This window comes from Opisthorchis viverrini (genome assembly GCF_000715545.1).
Source record: "Opisthorchis viverrini unplaced genomic scaffold opera_v5_38, whole genome shotgun sequence".
Classification (NCBI taxonomy): Eukaryota; Metazoa; Platyhelminthes; class Trematoda; order Opisthorchiida; family Opisthorchiidae; genus Opisthorchis; species Opisthorchis viverrini.
The window spans coordinates 1,960,353-1,977,383 of record NW_008751695.1 but is presented as its reverse complement, the minus strand read 5'-3'; the positions used below and the strand labels follow the sequence as shown (position 1 = coordinate 1,977,383).

At 45.8% G+C, this 17,031-nt stretch overlaps 3 protein-coding genes across 3 annotated transcripts in view; 1 reads left to right on the top strand and 2 right to left on the bottom strand.

Annotated features, from left to right (window-relative positions):
- Positions 1-3,475: 3,475 nt before the first annotated feature.
- Positions 3,476-13,947, top strand: T265_02943 (hypothetical protein; the record flags this gene model as incomplete). The annotated part of the gene is made up of 7 exons (XM_009167307.1): positions 3,476-3,872; positions 7,135-7,420; positions 7,523-8,275; positions 9,916-10,043; positions 11,753-11,997; positions 12,483-12,668; positions 13,373-13,947. 7 exons carry the CDS (start codon positions 3,647-3,649, stop codon positions 13,574-13,576), a joined length of 2,028 nt encoding a protein of 675 aa, XP_009165571.1.
- Positions 7,757-7,984, bottom strand: T265_02945 (hypothetical protein; the record flags this gene model as incomplete). Its single annotated transcript, XM_009167309.1, has 1 exon — positions 7,757-7,984. A coding segment is annotated over one exon (228 nt), but the record flags the coding sequence as incomplete, so codon positions are not given.
- The window catches only part of T265_02944 (hypothetical protein), a gene marked incomplete at both ends in the record, with an annotated part of 104,689 nt that continues 98,413 nt past the window's right edge, over positions 10,756-17,031 (bottom strand). The window contains 3 exons of the mRNA XM_009167308.1: positions 10,756-10,948; positions 14,668-14,711; positions 15,542-15,737. Coding sequence (XP_009165572.1) covers positions 10,756-10,948; positions 14,668-14,711; positions 15,542-15,737 — 433 coding nt within the window. The remainder of the gene's footprint in view (positions 10,949-14,667; positions 14,712-15,541; positions 15,738-17,031) is intronic.

Below are 17,031 nucleotides of genomic sequence, written 5' to 3'. Positions count from 1 at the left end.
AAAATGTGGCCAATACAGGCCCCTCGTTCTCGCATATATCCTCATGAGTTTGCATCAACCGCATACCTATCACCTACACGTACATATCGATAACCGTTTTTGAAATAAGGGAGTGTCGCCTCATTGAAGTAGTTAGGAATTGTGACAGCTTTTTTATGGGAGGCACTTTATTTTGAGCCCTTAATGTAGAAACTGCTCTCTTATTACCTCGTTTGAGTGGCAGTAATGAACCACTATGAACCCCCGATAGACCCAAGAATATCCTACCTACAATAACACACTTAAACCACGCATCCAAGATATTCATGTGCAGGGCTGTCCATGGACTCAAGTACGGCGTTGCGATGACGGAACCATGACAACCATACCCAGTCTGATGGCTTACCCGGAGTTCACTTTATGTCTAATAGTTCCCAGACCAGCGTGTTACCTACAAGACCGTTTCGGTCCATTTAATTTGTGCTAGGACTTGAAAGCAGTGACCATCTAATTGTGCCATCTGCTTGATCATCTCACAAACCCAACAGTTAAACTGACGGCACTGTTGGTGGCTCGGTAAATCAGCGGATATCAAACCTTGCCTTAGGCCGGATATAACGTATGCTAAATATCATAAAAAACAAAAAAACGTACTAGCCGTGACGAAGTCCTGAGCTTCAGCGGGACGCTTGCCGCCATCACAGAAAAATTTTCCATATCCAGGTCGCGACGCTTGCTTTACTTTGAGTCTACGCGGACTTAAATGGCGCGATTATTGTCCAAGTCGTTTTGAGATTATTTCCAAATCCAGCGCGTAAGAAAACACCCGAAGAACCAGCTTTTCCACAAAATTTCCCGCCGTTTTTATAGCGACAACGCTCCAAGCCACCGACAGCCACTAAAATACCAATCCTGCGCGCACAGCGGACTGCGAGTCCGTCTAAACAACTTCTAAAATTGCGACTGCTTGGGGAGATCTCAAGTGGCCGAATAATTACCATCAAATGATAAAACTTTATGTTAAAGTTTTCCTTTTTCGAACCACGGTTTCAGCGAAATTTTAGGTGTGCCTCTAGGACTCCGCGAAAATTTTCCTTCAACACTGACTTTCGTTGAAAATCGGCCACATCAGGAGTGAATATTATTGGTCGTCAATATTGAGGGCACAGGCATCCAATCAGCGAGGAGTGACGGCACCCGAGCGTACAACCGCGCGCTAGCGGCGATGCCAACCAACCAGCAACCAGCAAAGACTATGGCCCTGTGCTCCCAACGTAATGCTGATGCTATTACCACAACCTCGTAAACAACTTCTCGTTAGTTCGTCCCGTACAAATTGGACCTGCACGATAAATACCTCGTTTTCGTTATACCTTGTCGCTAAATGGCGCTTTAGGTATCAGTGATATGAGCCGAATTGAGGTTCTGTTTGTTGTTGAAATCCTACGGAGCCTTTCATGAACTCCTCATAGGTCACAAAAATGAAAAATCGAAAAGTTGTGGTAATAGTGATATCTCACCATGTGTACTGGTGTAAGATAAGACTGTCACTCCCACACTCCCTTTTCGGATGTTATTGACGTAAAGTGCGGCACATCAGCCGCTTGAAACACCTCTGCCAATCTTTGGAAAATCGGGGATGGGGATGCCTACGGAGCATTGACTCACAGAAATTCATCATACAGACCTTATTTCCCTTTGTTTCATGTCCCCTTAAGGTGCAAGTTATTTTAACCTGAACAATTCTACCACACGGTTCGGCATGCTCTCCATACTTACAAAGTGTAGTGTTGCGCAAAATGAAAGGTCAAACCCAAAGCTGATGCTTGCAGTCCAAGCTGTCAGCGCTGTAAATAAATTTGTTCACCTGCGGAGTTCTATAGATTCCAGTGGATTGGCTGGAGGCGAGATCGCTTGTCGAATTGGGAGGGCCCGTTTCTGTCCGGAGCGACGGATTAATCCACTGCTTTATGTCTTATGCGCTGTCGATGTTTGACCATCGATGCCCCAGAAACATTGGTCTGCTTAGGTGGCGTTGGATTAATGATGCTTGGGCGCGCCAGATGGTTTTAGGAAGGAGTAAATCTCCCGTGGTAAGTGAATTACCAGGATTCATAGGTTACACTATCTAGTACATATAATTCGCGAGACAGATGACCGTCTATCCCAAAAAGTTATTTTTGTCCGGTCCTGTGCTAAGCAAAAGCGGCTACCCTCTGGAAGCCTGACAGTATCTGGCCCTCGTGCTTCCTTTGGGTGACACGGTGGCAAGACACCTTAAGGGTGCTACAGCAGAACCACCCTCACCGTCCAGGATTCTACGCCGACTGCGGGCTGCAGATGAGTGACAGCTGGTATCCATGATAACTACTGCTGTTCGAAGAATTCGGCCCAAAGTTCGAGGCTTTCTTTACTCAAAGTGGTCACTAAATGTAGACCCTTGCTGATTTCGCTCACAGATGGTTTCTGTGGACGGGTGGCACAAATCAACTTGAATATCCTTCAAACATTTCCGCCTTTCAGGGTTCCTCCCATTTCCTTGAACTTCCGTGTTCACCAAACTTTACGGTCGGCTCACTCGCTCACTTCCACAAAAAAACGTTCAGCTGTGGCATCCCTTGCGGTGCCTATCTGCCATGCCACTCGAAGAAAGTACGAGGACTGGGGTACTGCCAAGTTGCCCAAGCATATTCAGGAGAAGTCGAAAGGCAGAGGTCGAGCTCGTACCATGCACCTTCCGGTCAGTAAATTCGCACTCTAACCACTTGGGCCATCTCGCCCCCAGGATGTTACACCTTGTGAAACGGAGTTCGAGTCTGTGTGGTCCCATCACCACGTTAAGGTGGCAGGTTTTTTGGGCTCGCAGGACTGTGGAGTTCCACACTCTTCACCAGTACGTATGGTCTGCGAGGCGGTCGGGAAGCTTGCAAATAACGGCTGAACAGTTCCACAGCTATGACTGTCAAATACTGAGGGCAATCTTATCAACCAACTCCGGCAAGCTTCGTTCATTTCAGTGATGCTTCAGAATGGATAGACACTTATCAAAGCGTCAACCATATCCGTGGCTTGTCGTTTCAGTACCTGAAAGCAAACTCGCGAAGAAGCAGCAAGCAGGACTTCCAACAGAAGCATCTTGGAAGTAGGACCTTCGATGGTAGTAGTGTGAAGAACGATTTAACGAATTCCTCATAATACCCACTTTTGACTGTTCAAATGAGTTTCAACGTACTTGTGCAGCTTTTAACGAATTCCTCATAATACCCACTTTTGACTGTTCAAATGAGTTTCAACGTACTTGTGCAGCTTTTAACGGTGGTCTGTGCTTTGGCGTGTTTGATTTCTCTGCCTGGAGGGTTATTTCAGGTTTAGGTGGAGTTTTCCATGTATGGCTAGCGTGTACCCTTTTAATCACCGGCGTTGTAGTAAATTATAATAATAGCGGATCTTAAACCCCATAATTTACACGCAGATAAATTTTATGGTTATCGTAATTGGGGAGCCATACTAACACAAATTCTCAATGCCTTTTTGCTGGATCTGAACACACATGATTCCGTTGACGTTTTCGATTATATCATGGACACATATCACATCCAGTTTGCAACCATTTCTCAATTCCAGCGTTCCTGATCTTCCCCCTTGGATCGAATAATGATATCATAAAATGCAACACAAGTCTGCTCGCGACCGTAGTTTCATAGCGAACCTAGGCATCGTAAATACAAGTCCTGACTATACACTGTCTGATGCCATATTTGATGCGCAGTACCACGGAACACCCGACTGTGGTTTCTTCAGTCGTTGTCGGACGTCTTCCGCGTGTGCAGAACAACCACACAACCAGTGTTTTGTCGAATGTGGTGAATCTGAAGGTGTCACACCATGCTCAGGTGAGTTAGACCTTGCCTTGATTACTTTCACCATTCATTGCGAATCTAAGACGAGCATGCCAAAAGTTTTTTATCACGATATTCCCGTGATGCTCGAGATGTGGGGCGTCTTCAGGTTATCGACCACCGATGCTTCAGAAGCGTGGCTGGTTATGAATGGCCTCAGCGTGTTGGTAACGAAGTGATTAGAAAACGGGTATTTGCTTGTGCTGTAGGCACTTCAATCCGATAAAACATCCAGAATCATCGACTAGGATGGCTCGGTCATGTGCTACGCATGCCGAAACACCGCCTACCGAGACGAGTGTTGTTCTCCATGCCTCCTTCAGGATGGCGCGAACCGCGAGGTGGACAGCACATGACTTGGCAGAAAGGCATGAAAGATATCATGAAGAGTTTGGGTGTAGTTGGTGTTGTACGCCTTCCGGGATGGGGTCTCCGTGACCCCGTCTATACTTGGCTGGAGACGCAAGAAATGGCGGCTAATCAATGTCAGTGGCGTTCTTTCTGAGCTTCTTCCGGACTTAGTCATCCAACCTAGGCATCACTATCACCCACCAGGATTACTATATCTCTCGTTCGTGCTGATCGAAGCAGTAGTGACAGATCTTGATGAGACCGTCCTTCTCAGTTTCAGAACTACAGTCTGTCGGGCGTATGCTGACACGGGAAATAAATACCGTTTACCGCACCGATCTAAGTTGACTTCAGTCAAACAACAGCACAGCGCAAAGTTGTCTGTTTACTGAGATCCGGTCCAGTAAGTTGCGTTCGGCCTTGCGATCGAGTGCAACTCCGACACCTTAGATACCGCGAGACATTTCGTGAGGATTATCGGATACCGAGAGAGTGAAATGTGGAACGTTTGAGCTCATCCTAAGCGGTTTGGGGTGAACGACCGCAGTGGGGTTTTGTGTGCGTGTTTCTGAGACCCGACATGTATCGACAGATAGGGAAAGCAAGGTTTCAACAAGAGATGCCTATTGCTCAATTTGACTTAGAATACGGACGTTTAGGGCTGCAACCTTGATCAGATCTTTTGAGGTTAGTAACTGTTTATATTGGTTTACTTTTTTGGGGGTGGTTTGAATGCGGGATACCGGCTAGGGTACTGGCAGGTGGATTGCTCGCACTGCACCGTTTGATGGGCGAGGTGGTATGGTTGAGGGCGGCTGAGCAGAAAGCAGCAATAACGAATGATGCTTCCCGGTCGCCCCAGCCGAAGAAGGGGGTTTGGTTGGGATACCCCCACCTAACCGAAAAAGCAGTGAAAGGATGTAACGTTTTTTTCGGGGACCCTACCCTGCCCTCTGACTCAAAAGTCTGAACCACAAAGCAGCGGTTAAAGTTGTCTTGGGAACCCTTCCCAGAGCCAATGACTCAATAGTTAGACCTCTTCGGCATGCTTGAACCTTTAGAAACTGAGTTCCAGCTAATATAGCCCGTGGTATCACTGTAGCACAGAAACCCGGTAACCACAACAAGGTGAGAGCTTTAGGTCGGTCATTTGGCGTAGCAAAGGGGAATGAAGGATACTACGAAGTTCGTGCTCTTGGTGCTGTTAGCCTTCCACGATGCGGTCCTCGTGACCCTCACTGTGTTTGGCTAGAGACATCGATCTGTATGACGTCTAACCGTGGCCTTCGTGCTGTCAGGTCCTACCCAGATTGACTAAATGTTAGAGGTGTAAGCTGTTCGGATTTTTGTGGTAGGCTAGCCCGAAGTCTCCCTGCTGTCCGTGTTTCTTCCATGCCATTACGAAACTTTGTTGAGGTAGATTGATATGGTTTTGTGGCAGTAAACTCTAGGTAGCTCAATGGTTATGGTGTTAAATCACTGACTGAAAGGTCCATGGTTTGAACCCAACCCTCAGTATTTCAACTGCTGTTGTCTAGACTTGGGCAGCCTGTTAGTATTTAAGCCCTAGAGAATCATTCAGGAGGCATGGCCGCTAGGCACTGAAAGCAACAGCACGATGGTTCGTCCGCATGACTGTGGGCATGCTTTCAACAGTTCACACCTAATCCTGGTCCATTTAAGCACGAAGCCCACTTATTTCTTATCATCCACGATGAATCGTCGTGGAAATCTCAGTTTGCGTTCCCCAAGTTCGTTACTCATAGAGCAAAAGGCTGTTGCTGCTGTAGTATCACTTCTGAGTTAGACCAGATGGTAGTGCTATAAGGCGAACTGAAATTGGGTTGTCTTATATGTTTGTCATGCTCTGGGTTAGTCACTCAGAGATACTAACAAAACAGGTTCCTTCTGAAAGAAACGTAGCTGCTGGGAGCAGCTTCAGGCGATCCAGCAGAAGTGATCTCTTGTGCGAAGTGGTCTTTGGTGAGGGAGGTTTGTCCGGTGGAAGGGACAACTCTGGTGTCGACACTGTTCGGAGTCGTCTTACGTTTGACGCTTGATGACTGACGTGGGCGGCGTTCCATCAAGTATTGTTCTAAATTATGGTTTTGTGTTATGACGACCTCCAGGGTCTTTAGTCTTGGTTTTCGAAATTTTACCATCAGGTTTTGGAAAGACCACCCTCGATTTTCAGTTGGTCTCCGTGGAACAATAAATTAAGGTTATTCCCTCTCGAGAAGAAATTACAAGCGACCTCCAACACGAGTAACCTCATCTAAGAGATGTTCCCTTGAGAGAAGGGTAAATTTATTGGTCTGTCATACGAATGAACGTCATGTGGTAGGGCTACCAATTACCCTACTGGACAGTTTTGTCTACGGGGTACCGGGTGAAAACTCGGTTGTTGTCGGATGTGTGGAAGTTCAGCGCTCGATTTTCACATCTTGGTCTTTCTTGGAGGCGGACTTTTTTTCTACGGAGACGGGATGGTCTTTTTTGGAGTTATTAGTGCTTTCGAAAGCTGTCGCTATCAAGTTGGTTGAGGATGGTCTCTCTTTGGAGCTTACTGGAAAACTGTTGTGGTACTGTTAAAAATAGAGACATCTTGTAACACTTGAAGGTCGATTTACCGTAATAATAATTGTTCAGCTGTAACTAGACTACCAACCAGAATGGAGTGTCAACGCTGTATTCATCGGTAACGTAGGATTTTCGTCACCGTATGATTGTGATTATACCGCCATAACCTAATGGTTTAAGTGGTTTTCAGGGTATAGGGTCAACAGCATCATAGTAGTTTACTTTTGATTTTTTTCTTCTACATCACCTGCGCTTGATCCTACTATAGTTTTGGTATTTCCTTGTGTTGTGCCAGTTACTTAAACTCATTGTACTTTTACATCAGATCGACGTCGGTTGAATGTTGCTGGGGGTTCACTTTCAACTGAGTTCCATGCGGATGATGAACAGGCGCAATTTCATACGAACCGTTCCATTTCTGAACGCACTCTTTTGAGGAACGATTCAGTAACCGCCCGGGCAATCTCACGACTTAGCCGCCGGGTTTCTCAGTTGAGTGCGAGCACTAGTCCCACTTTACCGCGGGCTTTTCGAACAAGTCGCAGCACCCACTCTGATAAGAAGAATGAAGTGCATATCCCAGATTCGTTCGGTGGGCATCTAGATACTCAGTGAGTGCTCTAGAGACTTTGTGTTGTTGCACTGCCCAACGTGGGCAAATTCCTGGTTACTTGCAATAAAAATTCCATCTTTGGCGTTTATCCAACCAACAGTTCTCACGGCGATTTAGTGAAGAAGCCTCCGACGGGATCGAAACGAAAGTGGCAAGCAGAAAAAACTGGATCTCATTCAAAAATGGATATCGACAGCGTCGGTGTTTGCGCAGAAACTAGTAGAAGTAACCAACATCCATGGATGGAATCTATAGACTGTAGTTCTCGGGCCTCATTTTTTCTCCAGAATGAGACCGATAGGTGCTTCAGTATGGATCACCTAGATTGTGTTAGTCAGGTTTCCTCTGGCTCTTCCATGCTTTCTGTGACTGGATCCTCAAACGAAGGGGAATCTGGAGGATCTTCACAGGAACACGAGGCGGACGAGGAAGATGCAGGTGACGGTGAACCCCTTGGAAGCCGAAGATCCAGTACTCGTTCATGTACAGACCTTTTCGGGACCCCAAAACCACTGCACCGGAAAAGTGCACGAGATGGTAACTTTTTGACAGAACTACGCATGACTTCGAGGGCTTCCGTGTGTGGCGGTGATTCTTCGGATGGCTTATCAGTGAACCTGAAAATACCTCGTCTTTCTAGTGGTGTGTCCCCATTCAGTGCGTCATCGGTGGCTTCTCGAAAGCACGGACGCCGGTTCGGGGCCTTTCCACTTCGGTCAACAGCTCAGCACTTCTCCGGGTCACCTTCCAATTCATATCATCATAGTTTGCATTCAAAGGGCCATGTTTCACGTGCCCATGATTCTACCCGGAGGAAACCAAAACGAGGACCTTGTGTGCATAAAAGGTCACAGTAAGTATGTCTTTTGAGCCAGCCCTATTCATGCCAGCAGAGTCGTCAAGCAGCCAAATTGGAGTGATTTCCCACCACTCTTGAAACTTGAACAACCGGCAGTTACTGTCATTACGTTCGTCCGGCTGAGTTGTCTGGTAATCTCGCCAACCTTGGGCCTTAACCGCACCCCAGACAGGTAGTGTTTTTATCCGGCATAAAAAACAGCCCTGCATTGCTTTATTTACGGACCATCATTGGCTGTGGTGGCAAAAAGTCCGTTTCCTTTCACTACTCGCGCCGTATTCTCATTGAATCCGTGTTAGACTGGATTGCGTTTACTACTTGTGTTTGGCAAATTTTCAGCCGAACTGAGATCACCCTCTGCTTCACCTTAATTTTACATCAGGAATTGTCAAGTTCCCATTACCTTGACCGACCAATCAAGAGCTGTCGTTTCCGAGATGTTTGGTAAACAGTCGGTAGGCAACATTTCGCTTTTGTCACAAAGGTTTCGTCAGATTGACCGAAGGACCAATCAGCAAGATCTTTTTTAGACTAGCACACTTAGTCGGCTTTGAATGTCAGTTGACTGGCCTTGATGACCTTGGTGGTTTCGTGGGGGAGTAGTATCGGTTGGGTCCATTTTGGGATCTTATTCCCTTGTGTTACTGTCAACAAAATATACTCCTATATGTCGAACTTTACGCCAGCTGGAACATGAGGCGGCATATTCAGTTGGAGAAATCAAAAACGAGAGATTCGTTTGAGTCTTTCTAATGATTGTATATCTCGGTTTGCTTCCTCCGGTTCGACACTTCGGCACTGAGGTAGCAGATGTTTGCAAGGCAATACGACGAAAAACCTATCCATCCTATAGTTCCTACTCACTTTTGTAAGTTCCTTTTGTAAGCAAATCCGATTACAGTCTCATGCGCACATTGAGGTAAAGCTGAGGAGGACCACGTCTAATGAGCAAAAAACTGGCCTTGTTTTATTGAAACGAGTAAAGTCAAATTGCTTTTGGCAGCTGAACGCACTGATGACTTATGTGTGGCTGGTCGCTGCAGTCGTGGAACTTTTGTGGACAACCAGCGGCACAGCTAACCTACTTCTTTGTGGTTGTTGAAATCACTTACTTCGGTGGCAGCGATCTCAGCTACCACTTAGGTACTGTTGCGCGAAACGCTGACAATGCTTTGCTCTTTGGACTTAGATTATTTGTCCATGTTGATAACGTTCTTTATTTCCATTTCGAGGAAGCAGAACAGTCCGTGTAACTTAAATCTAGTGCTTCTGGGTTTAGCGATATCACCAAGTAGTGTCCTCACGATGCCATTACATCGATACGCATTTCAAAGGCCGGACCGGCTGCAAACGCAGCCTCGTCCGGACTAAAAAGTTCCTTTGGCCAGTTCGACCTGTACCGAGTGAGTGATTATTAGAAAAAAATTACATGCGTACTATTCAGTGTACAGCGTTTGTGTGTATTCCGCATCGTTGCATTATTCGTCCTACTTCCGCGCGCTTACTAAGTACTGGGTATTTAAATGTCACAACAGTGTTCCCCCGAACCATCTGTTACTGAATAGAGTGAAACTTTGAGTAAAGCGGCTGCATCGCTCAAGTACCTTCTTCTCACTTCAATTTACCCTATCCAGGCCAGGTTCACAATCCAGACACAGTACCATGTGCAATTGCCAGTCCTCAACTTCACCTTCTTCCTCATCATCTCATGAAAGATCCGTGGATGGGTCATCTGCGCATAATTCTCCGGAAAGCTGTGAAGGTAAGTCTGTGACTTCGATTTTCTTAAATATTTCTCCCTCATACTGGACAAACTCTTGGCTAGAAAGTAAGCAGCCCACTCCTTCACCCCGAACCGAATTCAGATAGGGCGCGCGATCGGTGTAGCCTACCAGAGCAGTGCTCACCTGCTACAGGGAATTGAAGCGAAACACAATGATACTAAGAAAATATTTCGTAGCATTTATTTATTTCACCTTTGTAAGGAATCACATGGCATGCCGCAAAGCTTAATTGTCGGCACTCGTCGAGCAACGATTTCACTGCTGCTGGATTCTTCACTATAGGAAGTCTTTTACACCTTTCTCTTGAACAAATCGAAACTTCATCATTGAGGCAGGTCCTTACATCTACTAACCGCAGTTTTGTCATCTTCAGGATGCTGTGTTGTTCGGTGCATTCTATTTCGATTATTCCACCAAATCACACATCTTGCGCGAATGTTTATTCTTCACTAACCCGTGCTGTTTTCCAAATCACATCGTCAACACAGCCCTCTGTTAGCCATCCTTATGTAACGTAAATCCACAAAAACAACCGATGAAGATGAGATCAAAAGCCCCACCGCATCTCCTGTTCAAAAACTGTGTCCATCCATCTGTGGTACTAACAGTCGCCGTGAATTTACATCACGCTGGTTGCCTTCGACATAGTTGCCCGTCGTTTCAGCCATATTTCGGATTAGAATGTCATACCTACAACACTGTTTCTATATAGTAGCCTTGTAATGAATCCTCTCGAATACGATTTTCTGGATGTGTACAGCAAGCAGACGATAGCTTACCGTTAACGTACGTTTGGTTGGTCATCATCATCGTCATCGACAGCATGACATCAGTGTTCAACACCGATGCTTCACTGCCGTACAACCATGATTTATTTGAAAGCCTTATTGTAAAGAAACGAGTAAAGGTGGTTAGTTGGTCACGAGTCGTGACCCTGTCTACTCGCTCTTGTCCCCAGTAGGCTAACGACTGTCGGTCACGACAAGGATGCACAGTCTAAACTGGATGTGCCGACGTGCGACAATGGCTGACGAAAGGGTATGTGTTTAGCGTGATACGATTGATTCCGTCCTGTTGTATGAGATTTTGAGTTTTCACCGGCGACTTCAGCATAAATTGGTTTCAGCTAAGGGACGAAATCCCGATTAATTATGTCACAGGTGAGACGAAGGGTCAGTGTTGCAGCTACATTGATATCAGTCCATCCTAATTACTACCCCGAATTTGCTTATTTTCGAAATGAACTTAAAGGTAGAGTATTGTGCTGGCTCATTTACTTTTCCTTGCGCGTCCAATTGACACGTCCCGGATTCACTAGTAGTCTCAGTCACTTCTGGAACGCGTGTGGTATTGGACTAGTTACGCATCTATTTGTACCGTCGACACTTTGGCCTGGTAAGGCCGAGTGTTAATTTCTGTCCAGCATTGGACCCGGGTGTTATGTTTGTCATTGGTACAGAGCATTTTGTAGTGGGGAGAACGATTTATGTAGCTGCTCTGATATTTGAATTTGATAGCTATTGACTTAGGCGTGATTTCCGCATCTCTTAATATCCTTAGCTGGTATCATCATCTTATTGTTTATCCCTTCGGTCTCATCCACTTTTCGAAGTTTGTAGGAGAAAATCACCCCAAGTACAAGTTCATTGCCATCCGATTATACAATCGTTTCAAATTTGCTCCACAGATTTGGCAAATGACGAGCAAAGTGATTTTCCGGCAGATGAAATGAGCACACCTTTCAGGCACCGAAGGGTGCTCCATTCGGTTAGCACACGCACTGCTAAGTTGACTGCGGATGCGGACCGGCCTTTCAGAAAATCCGAATCAAGCATACAGTGGTGTGGTCGCTCACCTGGTGGTTGTACCACATTAACTAGAGAATCTTTGCTGCTTTCGGATCTGGATTCTGAGTTCGAGGAAATCCTGAAGGTAACTTCCATGAGCACTGGGTCACCCTTATAATTGTTATTTCAAGTATGAAAAGCTCGCTGGCCTCTAGTAGTTCCTTTTATACTTATTCCAGTTCGCTACTCGTAAGGATATCTTATCTGATCACAGGCCACGAACGCTATAGTCTTGTTGGTGAGCTGACTCAAGCCCCCGCGCGTCCAAGTTCACCGATACCAGGAACATCGTTAATTTTTGCACACCATACGCCACAACTCACGTGATGCTAACCTCTGGTTTTTAATTTCGACTCTTAGGGTAGAAAACAGGTGCGCAGATGGTGAATAATAATAATCATTCACCTGTAACACCATTTCGGCGCCCAACTGCCACGCCACCCGAGGGAAGCACGAGGGCCGAATATTGTCCTTCTTCCCCCACCGAATTTTTCGAATGCGGTTTTCCTTGTTCTTAAGCTAGATGTATTTTGCATGTACATAACGATGTTGTCTCTTCAACTATCTCAGGGTACGTGGCCGTTACTTAGCCAACGCGCCAAAGCGGATTACGTCAATAGTATCTCACATGCCGATGGAAGGCGTGTAGGAGGCCATTCTCTGTGGCAACGCGAGCCCAAAGATGCATCGGGACGAAAAAAGTTCATGACGTTCGTGCCGTCCACGCTAGGACAAGTGATGGATCCCGAAAAACCCGTAAGTAACGAACAACCGAATGTTAGAGTAATTCTGTGAAATATACGGACTGAAAAAGTAGCTGCGTTTATGCGGGAGAATCGTCGGTTGTGGAGTATTGTAAGTGGCTTTAGCCACTTCATAGAGCGAACTTCCAGCAAAATCGTTGATGAAGCCCCAAAAAGCCTATGGTGACTGGAAATCTTGACTTTGAGCTTCAAGGACAAACAAGCAAAGTACTGAAATAATACTTCTACGGGAGTGCAATGGTTGTTAAACATCTCTTTTAGGTGACGAAACTTTCTTCATTGATTGATTCGGCGTTGTTTACTTTTCAAAAGACTCATCCTATGGCCTTTTCCTGCTGCTTCCCCAACTAGTTCTTTTAGCCCTCGATAATCGCACACAGAGTTCTGGACAGATGCAGGTATACACCTATCCGCCTAAGTAAAAACGAATCGTAGTAAGGTCCTACACAATTCCTTTTGTACATGATGCCCAAATGAACCTGTTCTCTTTCAGTTGCATCAGATCAACTCCGACTGTTTAGTCAGTCAGCGATCGTGCACACGACCTATATGATGCCTTCTAACGTTGCTAACGGCACAGTGCGTCTATTAAGATGATGTTTACCCGGCGTACTTTCAGTCACCAGCCGGGCTTTTGTTGTCGGGGCTTCGGTAAACCACATTACCTCCAAAGTTTCTACTCGTGCTAATTTTCAGGATACGAAAACGAAACGAGTGCCCACTCCACCCTGGATCGAAAAGGACGGAGACCACTTGGACGAAGAAAGTGCTCCCACTTCACCTTTCGATTCGGAGTTGACCGACTTGAACGACCTATCAACTACTGGAAGCTATCCCGGGTTAGGTTATCATAATTGTCAGTCGTCTGGAGCACCTCCGATTCCAGAAGTAGGTACTTAAAAGTTCTGCCAATTAATTGTGGACCTATTACACCTGTCATAATCTTATTGTTTTTGCAGTCCAACCAGGGGCACAAGCTGCTGCAACGGATGGGCTGGAAAACGGGGAGCGGCCTGGGTGCTCATCAACAAGGTCGGCTACATCCGGTTGGTTGTTCCGAGCGAAACACAATGAAGTCCCAATGAACTGTGATAACATTTCTTGTCTACCTCTGACAATCTTGTAAATAGTTCAATTTTATCTACTAACCACCCTCACAAAGCTAATCGTCAGTTGGTGTCTTCTGTCTTGCCGCGTGAAAATCTAGTGCATACTCCTCGGAACCAGTTTACGGTAAAAACAGTAGCGCCGCGTCGGCACCAGTCACATTACTCTATAGTTATATTATTGATTCAATGTCCTTTCGAAGGTTGTAAAAATGACATTTTTGCAACTAGCTGAAGAAAGTTCATTGGGTAGCATGACCTCATTTACTGCCTTTAGTTAAACGAATTGCTGTGTAGGGGAACGGCATGAAGCAACGCTGGATCTAGGGGATCCAAGTGTCTGCGGGCCCGGTTTCCAAATATCATTCAGTCTCTTCGTAAACGCCAAATTACATACTCAAAATGTCGAATTATCGTTCTTTACACTAACATCAGTCAAGGTGTACCCTAAAGTAAAGAATGTTACAAACAAGACATTACTCAGAAGCGTGTTTCAATATCCCAGTAACATGCATTTAGTGGACACAAAAGTGATCAACTTGAGATAAGTCCTATTGTAGGCAACATGTGACCGTAAAATTGTCTCATACTTGTGGAACTGTTCAAAGAATTCAGTAGATCAACAGTGATTTGTGTATTTCATAGATAGCATTCAAAAGGCGAACACACGTCAAAGCACAAGTTAATTTCAACAGAGGGAACCGCACCCGGGAAAGCGGGACTGAGTCAAAGAGTACATCTGTTCTATAGAAAGGGGGTATCAAAGCGAAAGTGGTCAGTTCTGTCGATCTATCACAGGTAACTCGTACTGGATGAAAGCATGACAGATTGACCTATGTCTCGAGGGTTGGAGGGGATCCATCTCTTGGAGAGTGAGGGCCCCACGAGTCTCGTTTCGACATGATCAGATCAACTTCTCGTACAAACGCCTAAATGTGACAGAAAACGTTTTTTTTTCAGTACGTGTGAGAGACGGGAAACAAGGGTTCATTGACAAAAAGCTCTGGATAAACGCTGCAAAATTACAAACCCTAAGCACCTGAACTTTTAGTAGTTTTTGGATGCGAGCAGGATTCTCCTAGTTGTCCGAACAAAATATAAGCAATCTGGCGCTTGAACTAGAAACAACTGATTGAAAATGGCCATAAAACCAAGGCGACAGCTTGAGCACAAACCTCCGTTTCCACTACCATACAGAAGGGTAGGGTATTATTTTCTATATATATATATATATATATATACCTTCGTTTTATGACCAGAACTATTTCTTAGGACAAGTAGAACAGGATCAAAAGTAATGGGAGACCATTAATCTCGTTAGTATGGGTGAAGGTTGGGTACCAATGGGACGACAGAGATACCCACACCAGATCAAATGGAGTTTGTAATAGTGGGTAAGATATGCACTAAAGTGAAATACCAACGGACTTATGCAGGCTTCTATCCAGCTACGGTTATTATTCCTCAGGAGGGATGGAATCCAGTACTCGGGGTGATGTTACGATTATGGTAGGATTCAAGGGGTCGACTGGAATCGTCCCTCTTAAGCGGAAAGCTACCAGTGCTGGAACCACGCATGAGAATATGTCCTTGTATTGGTCCTCAAGGACGAGCGGTCCTATGTCGTATGCACGCATTTCTGACGGCTGTCACCAATGAAATGACCTCTATACTCTTCATCACAAGTGGTCTCAACATTCGAAAAAATTACCACGGCTGGAGTTAAACACGGATTGCGACCCTAACAGCGAAAACTTACCATGGCGGCATCTGTGGCGCAATCGAACTGCTTCGTTTGATGTCCTGATGTAAATATTTTCTTCTGTTTCTCCTTCAAAGTGATGAGAATCCCGGTTCGGTTGACCAGTGGCACTTCAGCCAACGCGTCCAATTTTGTAGTCCAGTGGATTGTCCAAGTGCCGAGTAGATCCATGCATTCGACGATGAGCAGGTCACTGCAAAGTGTGGTATTTGAATGGACTATTAATACAGGACTATCACAGGAATACAAAATGAGTTTCATCCAGTCGCAGCCAGCGGATTTACCGAAGACCACCGTTATCGCCGGAGGCCGAACGGCCACTTGAGTTACCGTACGGTTGACCACTATGGCATCCCGAGACCTCACGAGTTGGTTTGCTTAGACGGAAATTCTAATCTGGAATATTTCAAGGAGCTGTATGGGACACACGGTAGTCACGGTCTCCTAAGCCTCCTGTAACATACAACCGAACCAGTCATGAACCCCATCGCAACAAAGTTAATCAAGTGCTAGTGTTGTATCGTACGACAACCCAACTTGTGGAGAATCTGCACCGTTAGTCGCAACAGTGAGGTACACAAACTAACGAGACTGTAAGGTTGAAGAAATAAGACCACACCTCGAAGGCCAGGGTCAAACCACCAAATCAGCTGGTCGATGACATCCTCTCTGTAAAATCCACCAAAAGGGATGACAAATTCTAAGGGTCTTTGGAGTCGCCGACGCGTCAGAATATCTGGAACAAAGGAGCGGTATACGAAGAGAAACTAACGTGATGAGGTAGTGGTGGTGAGAAGCGGAAGGTGAGATCCGATGTACCTATAAAGCACGGGTTTTGGATAATCCAACATTTACCTGTCTTCAAAAATCAACTTTGAGGCGAGATGGCTCAGTGGTTAGAGAGAGAATTTACGGACCGCAAGGTCCGCGGTTCAAACTCGACCTCGGCATCTCGACTTCCCCTGTCTAGGCTTGGGCAAACTGGTAGTATTCCAGCCCTCGTGCTTCATCACCGACAGCATGACATCAGTGTTCAACACCGATACTTCACTGCCGTACAACCATGACTTATTTGAAAGCCTTATTGTAAAGAAAAGAATAAAGGTAGATGGGGGAGGGACATAGTGCCAGCTTAACACAATCATTCCGAGGTGCCTACACCTCCAGACATTCACTCAGGCAATCTGGACAGAAACAAGAACGCCACTGACATCGGCTGGCAGCCATATCTTGTAGTGTCTCCAACCAGGCACAGTGAGGATAACGCGGTCCCCATCCTGGAAGGCGAGTAGCACCGACAGCACCCAAGCGTTTCGTGATCTCCTTCATACTCCTCTGCCGAGTCCAGAGTTGGACACCTCTCTGTTTACGCCACTCCGAATTGGGCATGGAGAACAGTACTCTCTTCGCCAAACGATGGTTCGGCATACGTAACACATGTCCCAACCAACGCAGCTTCTGGTGCTGGACACATTCTTCAATGGAAG